At 36.1% G+C, this 8,728-nt stretch overlaps 1 protein-coding gene across 1 annotated transcript; it reads left to right on the forward strand.

The window, feature by feature from the left end:
- Nucleotides 1-6,031: 6,031 nt before the first annotated feature.
- LOC107717479 (centromere protein X-like) lies at nucleotides 6,032-8,333 on the forward strand. The gene is made up of 5 exons (XM_016524242.1): nucleotides 6,032-6,191; nucleotides 6,351-6,402; nucleotides 7,598-7,651; nucleotides 7,738-7,826; nucleotides 8,220-8,333. The coding sequence occupies exons 1-5, from the start codon at nucleotides 6,156-6,158 to the stop codon at nucleotides 8,232-8,234; spliced, it is 246 nt and encodes an 81-aa protein (XP_016379728.1). The 5' UTR covers nucleotides 6,032-6,155; the 3' UTR covers nucleotides 8,235-8,333.
- Nucleotides 8,334-8,728: the final 395 nt, after the last annotated feature.

Consider the following 8,728-nt stretch of genomic DNA (forward strand, 5'->3'; position numbering starts at 1 on the left):
CAGTCTTAAGTTGCTGGGGTATATTTGTAGCAATAGCCAAAAATACATTGTATGGGTCAAAATTATAGATTTTTCTTTTATGCCAAAAATCATTAGGATATTAAGTAAAGATCATGTTCCGTGAAGATATTTTGTAAATTTCCTACCGTAAATATATCAAAACTTAATTTTTGATTAGTAATATGCATTGCTAAGAACTTAATTTGGACAACTTTAAAGGCCATTTCCTCAATATATATATATTTTTTTGCACCCTCAGATTCCAGATTTTCAAATAGTTGTATCTCAGCCAAATATTGTCCGATCCTAAAAAACCATACATCAATGGAAAGCTTCTTTATTCAGCTTTCAGATGATGTATAAATCTCAATTTCGAAAAATTGACCCTTATGACTGGTTTTGTGGTCCAAGGTCACATACAGGGACGGAATATGACACAGCGATGCCCTGGGCACCGACCGATTAAAGGCCCCCTCGGCTGAAATTCCGTTCCTTTTTTATTCGAAATTTTTCCAAACTTGTTAACTATATCATAAAATATCACCATTCTCAAATATAAGTAAATACATTTTGCACCTTTATAGATCATGTTAGTTTATCTATAATGGGCTATGGGAAAAGTAGCCTATTATTAGTGTAATCTTTTAACTAGCCTATGCATAAAACCCGTCTTTTAACTTGTATTAGATATGGGTGTCATGTCATAGAATATTTTTAATATGACTGACTTTGTATTTAAGGTAAATTTAATAAATACTTTGTAAGTTACTAATTATAACACTTTCATTGTACATAAAGAGAGCAAATAATATTTGCATTATCAAAGAATATTAACTTCAGTCTAGAAAGTTCAAGCACTCTCAACAACTCCCATTATAATCACTGAAGCTGTTCATACTGTGAAATGATTATCTTACTTGCATCGTACACACATCTGCACTTTGTTTATAATGAGAGAATTCGCCAGAGAGCAGCATTCACAAAACAAAACACGGGCTTTTCAGCGATGACTCATCTGAATGCCTCTGATTGGCCATTGCATTCATAAGCTCAACAGAAACCTGTGTGATTGGTTATAATGCGCAGCACTGTAAAAACGCGTCTGGCTCAGCGCCAAAGCACAAACACAGATTTTGAATTTGGCAGCTGATGCTGTGTCGCACTGAACGTTCTAATCGTATCAAATATAAAAATATATATTATTCAGCCATTTTTTTGTTGGTCTTTGGAAGCTGCATTCAAAATCCACTTGGCTTTCGGTAGGCCCGTGCCTTAATCCGGCCCTATGGGGTATTTAGGGCTACGGATTTTGTCTGAACCTGTCAGACTGAAATCTGAAGAATTGTGGTCACATGGACCAGAGCTCAGGATACCGTGTGATGTACTGCATTCTGTGGGAGGAGTTTCTTTTATCTGTTTGACATCCACCTTATGAAGGAGCTGTAAGAAGCTACTTTGGTTCATTTGGCTCCCAACATCCCATCATATCAACGACAACAGTCATTCAGAAAGGTATGTGCATTGCAGTGTGTGTTTCCTCTTGTAATTCAGCTGTTACTCATTACTTTTACATTTTCCACATATGTTAATCATTAAATGAATTGGTTAATTCTGTTGGTTTTGTATAATTGCTTGTTTTATGGATCTTTAACAAATAAGTTTAGAATGGTTGCCCCAGTCATTGTATTGATATATACTGGGATTAATATTATTATAAAAATTTTGAAAAATGAATTATTGTTAAAATGCATTATTATTAAATGTATTATTAAAAATGAAATTATTTCAGTCTTTACACTTTAAAAACAATCCCATTTAATTCAATGTGTAACTTGTCGTTTCTTTGTAATCATTTGTGAAATGTACTAGACATTTGAGTGAAAATTGTTTCAAAGTAAATCCTACCATTTTTTTTTTTTCCCTCCAGTTTAGAGTTTATTCAACAATGCAATCTTCACAACGTTTATACATCCACCTCCCAGAAAAAAATATGAAGAATTTCAAAAATCGGGTGAATGGGTGAGCAATGTCAGAAATGATCTTTCCTGTCCTGCAGGAATTGATTTGCAGGGTCATTTTATACAAAATACTTCAATATAATTAATTGTTTCTAATAAATTCATAATTTAAATGGCTGTTAATTATAAACTTAAATCAACAGAAGAAAACTGATCAAATAATCCACAAGATAAAAACATCACAGCTTGAACATGCAAAATGATTGACAGGCAGAAAGAGGCTCAAAGTCATCTGACTGGCTAAACAAAGAAACGGACCACAATCACATTTGTTTTCCAGTTGACAGAAGCTATAGACAGGTGTGATATTTTACGACAGCAAAATCAGTGCTACTCGTCAGGTAATATTATCTGAGTGCCATTCCATAAACGATGGCTTACAGTGCCTTTATTTAACACTGGCTTTCAATCTGTTTTAGGTGCAAGTTTGAGGTTTTTTTTTCCTGTGTAGCTATACATACGACATAAGAGATTTGGAAAATGAATGGATGGAAGTATGTGATTTGATCGATGTCTGCCTTTCTTCATAGAACCATGGGATTGTTGTTACAGATTTGCATCCATTTTTGACACACAGTGAGCTTCACAACTACTTTGACAAATTTGGGACAATTACAGAATGTGTCGTAAGTACTTTTATAATCGAAAACTTTTAACAGGGCAGATATACGTTATATGGAAGTTAAACCTGACTCTAAATCAACTTCTAGTCGGTGGGATGATTTGTGTTGCTTGAGTAAAATAGACCAGGGGGGTATTCCAGAAAGCAGGTTATGTGACATACCCATGTTTAAGGGTAAGTAAACTCAGCTTTCGGTTCCAAAAACGGAGGTAACTCTTAGGGTAAGTATATATCAACTTATTCCCTGAACATAGGTTCAGAGTTAGTTTACTTCAGCACTATCAGCACATGCGTGACCTTATAATATTATGATTACAATATAGTTATCAAATATACTATATACATATATATATATATAGTTGTATGATATGCTGATTATAAAGCACTATTATAAGTAATATATAACGTAATATATTATTCTAATATGTTATTATATTTATTGTCATGTATAATACTTATCGATATATATTAATTATAAAACACTATTAAAACAAGGTAATGTTTATTTTATTCTAATATATTTATTCTATTTTATTGTCATCTCACACATCGTGGATCTGCATTTTCTATAATGTATTTCTATAATAAAAATACATATGTGATATTTCTTATTATATAATTAGCATCAAACAAACAATATAATACGTATGCTCAGTGATTAAACGATTAAATGCAAAAAAAGAAAGAAAAATGATTGCACAACCATCAATTAGATGGCGATATGCACTAAGCATGTAAACGACCATTGAACAAAAGAAGAAGAAAGAAGCAGCATGGCGCGCTTTTTCTTAGCGTTGGTTTCCACAGTGACTCGTCGATTCGTGGCTCTGTTGAGAATGTCTTGTGTGTTAACCGTGAACATACTCTGGGTTGACTGAACTTACTCTCGGATGCGTTTTACTCTCGGAACCAACATACCTCAAGTAAGCCAGGTTTGGGTTAATCAACCGAGAGTTCAGGGTATATGTGACGGTAAGTTAACCTTGCTTTCTGGAATACACCTCAGATGAATTGTCTCACTTGTAAACTTTTCTTTAGCAAACAGTTAAAAATAGTTGAGTTAATGGTGAATAGTTGAGAGGGAGAGGGAGAGGGAGAGAGAGAGAGAGAACACATCTCAGTATGTTGGGTCAAACATTTAACCCAAACAACCTAGCGCAGGGTTTGTCAATTTTTGACCTAGTGCTGGGTTGCCAAAATGACCCAAATTGGGTTGTTTTTAGCTCAACAATTTGTCTGTAGTTTACTTACTTAGATGACCCTTATATTTTTGATGATCTTTACTGTAAACCTTGGCTCCTCTTGTAATTTGTGAACTTTTCTCAATGAACAGTTCACAATCGACAAGTCATCAGGATGGCCAAAGGGTGTGGCCTTTGTGAGATATTCATCTTCAGAGGAGGCTAAAGCAGCAGAAGAAGTTGGGCCACACTGTCTTGGAGGTTTTCACTCATAGATCAACGGAGTTGTTACACCAAAAGTGAGTCAATCTACTGTTTGTAGCAAGAAGGCCTACAATCCCTGCTAAAAAAGACTAGCTTAGACTTCCATGCTGGTCTGGATTGGCTCATGCTGGTTTGGTGCTGCTCATGAAGGTGAACCAGTGTAGCCATGTCCTTCACCAGCAAAAATGGTCCTTCTGATTAATCTGAGGTGCGTTTCCCAAAAGTAACTATGGTCGCACATTCTGTTGTTACCAATAGAGTTCAATGGAACTTGCAACCTCAGTTGGCTAACGGTGCTTGTGGGAAACGCACCCCTGATTGACCAAAGGAAGCTTGCTAGTTAAGATAGACTGAAGGTGTTGTCACATTTACTGTTGCTCTGCGAAATTTTGTGTTCGAAATCCAGTCATTCCAGTGGTTTCGCTCATATTCATGTTGGTCACATGAATTCGCTGTGTTGAGCAAGAAAAACCAGCTTGTTTTGAAAGTGACTTCTGTGTGAGCTGTGCCTTTAACATCTCTACACTATTGAGAAGAGACTGTGGACCAATTTCGCTAATGTGATCGCACCCTAAGAAGGCCTGGTTGGGACACCAGCATCCCATACCAAGGACCAGCATCCAAAATAACTGATAACCAACAAAGCTGGACTTTTCAACTGGATTCCTGTAGAAATATATTCAATAATGTCCATTCATCTCAATATGGCAGTTGCTTGGTTTGGGACTGTTTGAGTTAATTCTTGTGATGCCATTAGCCAGTCAGTGTTGTCATGAAGTCAGGAAAAAGTAGTGACATGGCATTTTAAGTTCAGATGCTTGGCTCAAAACAACTTGGTGGGAGAACTGTACTGCCTGAGCTGTCATGAGCAGATTTCATAGCACGTATTGCCATTGAGATGAATGGGAAAGCTAAAAGATTGTTCTCTCCAGGTACTACAGACCTCATTTTATGGTTTGGAATGGGGCAGCACACCATAAACCCAATCACAACTCTCACTCTCTTTTTTAGATGTCTGTCCAGAACAGATTTGACAGCCAGTTAAATACTCCTCCATGCCAATCCTTTCAAACAGACCTGTGTGTGAACTAAAAGTGGAATATAGGAGCACCGACAGTTGCTGACTGCAGTGATTTACACAAAACCTCATCCTACCACAATGTGAACTAAATGTTTCTGCATGATAAACCAGTGTATATTGTTGCATTTTGTACCTAACATTAAAAACCCTGTTTGATTTAATGTCTGTATGCCCTACTGTAAATGATCACTTTTATATGTATACCTCAAATGTTGAATAAATGTATTCTCAGAGCAACTCTTGTTATGTCTTTTAATGAGATTTATTAATGACAGAACATTTTGATTGCCAAGGCTCAATTAATCTGAATTGACTTTGCAGCTTGATACAGCAGCCTAATAATGAGAATGCTTGGTGAATAATAACAATTTTGAGTCAAAATTATTAGTATTATTATTTTAATATGGAAAATATATTTTATTTTATAGGCCTACTCTGAATTTGTAAAGATTAAAATTAGAAATACTGTAGGAATACTTGAATTAGCATAGTTATTGCATAATTAAACTCTTTAATCTGCACATATCGGTCAATAATATCTCGGTGAAAGTACCATGCTATTTGTTCTCATACAAACTACGTGAAAATAGTATCGACAACCATAGGTCATGATTACAAATGCAACTACAAAGATACATTACATTGTTTATGTGGACCAAGGAGCTCTAAAACAGAGGTAGACAATAAAAAAGATGTATTGAATAAAATTCACATATTTCGGCGAGGACAAGATGCGAATTTTTCCGTCAAATATTTATTCTTCACGAACGCTTCAAGGTCATCCGTGTTGTCGTTGTGTATTAGCGCGCTAGAGGGCAGCAACAGCAGCCTGTCCGACATGACATTCAGCAAACGAAGAAGAAGCTGATTCCAGCAGTGTCGTTACTGGAGGCTTTATGACAACAGCGTGATAGAATGGCGAACGCGGGTGGCGGTAATGCACCTATTTGCGTTGGTGCCAGCCGCCGTTAAAAACCAAGAAGAAGAAGATGGCGAACGCGGGAAATGAAATCGTGTTTAAAAAGGTACATTTCAATACGTTTAACTGTTTACGTCTTCAAGTCTGTAACATACAGTTCATAATAAGGGATCAAGTCGAAAGTATTAGGATTATTAGCGTTTTCTTGTTACGACGCCGTTGCTCCGATTCCTGTTTTAATGGCTAACATTCATCTGTTTTTAAGGAAACTGTTGCCAAACTTTTGACACGCTCTTTTAAGGAGGATAAAACCAAAGGTGAGACGGTTATTTCTTTTAGGAAATTGTCTAACGTTACCACACTCAGGGTTCACAATATTATAGTTGCTTCACCTGTCAATGTTTGGTAAAAAGAGAGAAGTTATTGCTCAAGAAACTGTATTATGCTGTTTAAAATGTCCTATATTACAAATTATTATTATTATTATTTTTCCAGTCATATATTTTGCAGCGTAGTATTCAATTTAGTCTCTTGGTTACCTGTCATAATGTCAAAACACATCATGATCTTGTTCTTCATTTTGTGGCCAGCAGTGTGTTGCCACTGTTGATACATATCCAAACAATAAAACAAAACCATTTATATTCCCAGCTAAACGTCTGTAGATAAATGTCGCACTTACGTTAAAACACTGAGAGTTTAGAGATGTAACTGAGTTTAGTGAGTTTTCACACCTAGTTTGATTGAGCACTCCCAGTGGTCTTGAGCCTCTATAAGGTGTATTTGAACACCACAAATAATCTCAGACCCTCTAAAGACCTCTTAAAAGGAATTGATCTGAGTAGAATTTGTTTGTGGGTCCATTTTGAAGTCCCCTTACATTTGAACACCCATTGCATGGCGCATTCAAGTCATTTTGTAAAGATAGTATTTACAAGTTGAGCGCATGTGAATGGCGCTGTAAAGTCATAATTGAATTCTTTCTTTAAGCCGAGTTTCCAAGCTGGGGACGGTAAAAAAAAAAAGAATGAAATTATCAATATTTTTAATTTATCTAGGCTGCATGTACAAAATGCGATAGTATTGTACAGTTGCGATAGAATATGTAACGATTTAATTTACAGCACCTTTATAAATTGAATAAAAAACGCAAAAACACACTGATGCACAATCTTTATTCATCATTTTGTTGAAGTAAAACTTAATACGCTTTTGTAGAAAAGGTGCATCACTATCTTGCTTCAACCAAATGACTTGAACGCACCTGATGTCTTAATTACGACTTCCCAACTCGTAATTACGAACTTCCAAGGAAGACTTGAACACACCATACGGTCACTTGCAGCCGGTCGCCTTTACCTCAACTGAGTTTGGTTCATTTAAAGTGTTCTATTAAGCCACCCTTACAATATCGATGAAGGATAAAGACAGAAAGTTAATAATTCAGAAAAAAAATGGTCTGTGAGATCAGGCAGCCGGACGGCATTCAGTTATGAAGGTTTTCTTCCACAGTCAGCAGTGATGCTGTCATACTTGTAGCAGAGATGCTGAAAGTATTTGTTGAAGGTAAGGCAAACTTTACCTCTATAGGCACTGCATACTTTGTTATGGTACAATGCAGTATTATTAAGATGAATATCTGTATGCTACAGAGGCGACACGCAGAGCTGTTAAACAGGCCGACAGTGAGGACTGTGACAATATTGATATTGAGCACTTTGAAAAGATTCTGCCACAATTGGTAAGTTTTATGTTTATGCATATGCTTGAGATATTCTGTTCTTTTAAATTTGTTGTGAGTTTGATTATAGTAATACTACGGTAATAAACTATGGTCATGTTATTTGGCCCTCTGCTAAGAATTAATTCACTCAAATTGACTTGATCTAAATTGATTTTTATATAAGCAGTTTATACATGTGTATATATAAATATTTACATAATATGAAAGTTTTGAAGATTTAGAAAAATGTTACACAGTTCTGTGCTCAATTTTTGTCAGTTGTTTTCATGCTTTTAATGAATCTTAAAATATACATTTTCTGTCAGTCTGTCTCATTTCGCGTAATTTTTTGATGCGTAGCAAAACCACGATATTTTCTCACAGTGTATTGATGTCAAATTTCCTTTGCAGCTTCTTGACTTTTAATTTTGCTGAGGAGCCAGTAGATGGCGACGTAACCCAGTTCTGCTGGGCCTGAAGATCCTGGACTTCACTTTGCATATTCGCACAAGCTTCAATCTTATTTTGACAGTGTGTATATGTTAAATGTATGATTGATTTAATAATAATAATAAACAAAACTGTTAACGAGTTATTTTATTTGTGATCCAATGCTCATACATCTCTTAAACGTTCATATTGTTTCGTTTTTTAACTATGTGCCGCCAACATGTTCTGTGAAGACGGGCCGATTGGAATGCCTGCTGGGTAGCAGTGCTGTTATTGCCTCCTTGTAAAGAGGTCTTGAGTCTCACCCCGTGGCTCTGTAGGCCACCTGTGCTCTGCTCAGCGGCAGGTGCTTCCAGCATGCTTTGCTCCCCCATCAAAGCCTCTTGAAGCAGTTGGAATTGATTAAAGTAATAAGGGAGGCAGCAAAGACCCTTAGATGATGACAAGTGGCAGGAAAAAGAAGCACCCCC

This window comes from Sinocyclocheilus rhinocerous, unplaced genomic scaffold (genome assembly GCF_001515625.1).
Source record: "Sinocyclocheilus rhinocerous isolate Xijiao unplaced genomic scaffold, SAMN03320098_v1.1 scaffold393, whole genome shotgun sequence".
Lineage (NCBI taxonomy): Eukaryota > Metazoa > Chordata > Actinopteri > Cypriniformes > Cyprinidae > Sinocyclocheilus > Sinocyclocheilus rhinocerous.

What these genes read in the sequence shown, in the direction of transcription:
- LOC107717479 (XM_016524242.1), top strand. Translation starts at nt 6,156, where the DNA reads ATGGCGAACGCGGGAAATGAAATCGTGTTTAAAAAG. An exon ending in ATGAAATCGTGTTTAAAAAG is followed by an intron (nt 6,192 to 6,350) that starts GTACATTTCAAT and finishes TCTGTTTTTAAG; the next exon opens with GAAACTGTTGCCAAACTTTT. An exon ending in TAAGGAGGATAAAACCAAAG is followed by an intron (nt 6,403 to 7,597) that starts GTGAGACGGTTA and finishes TTTCTTCCACAG; the next exon opens with TCAGCAGTGATGCTGTCATA.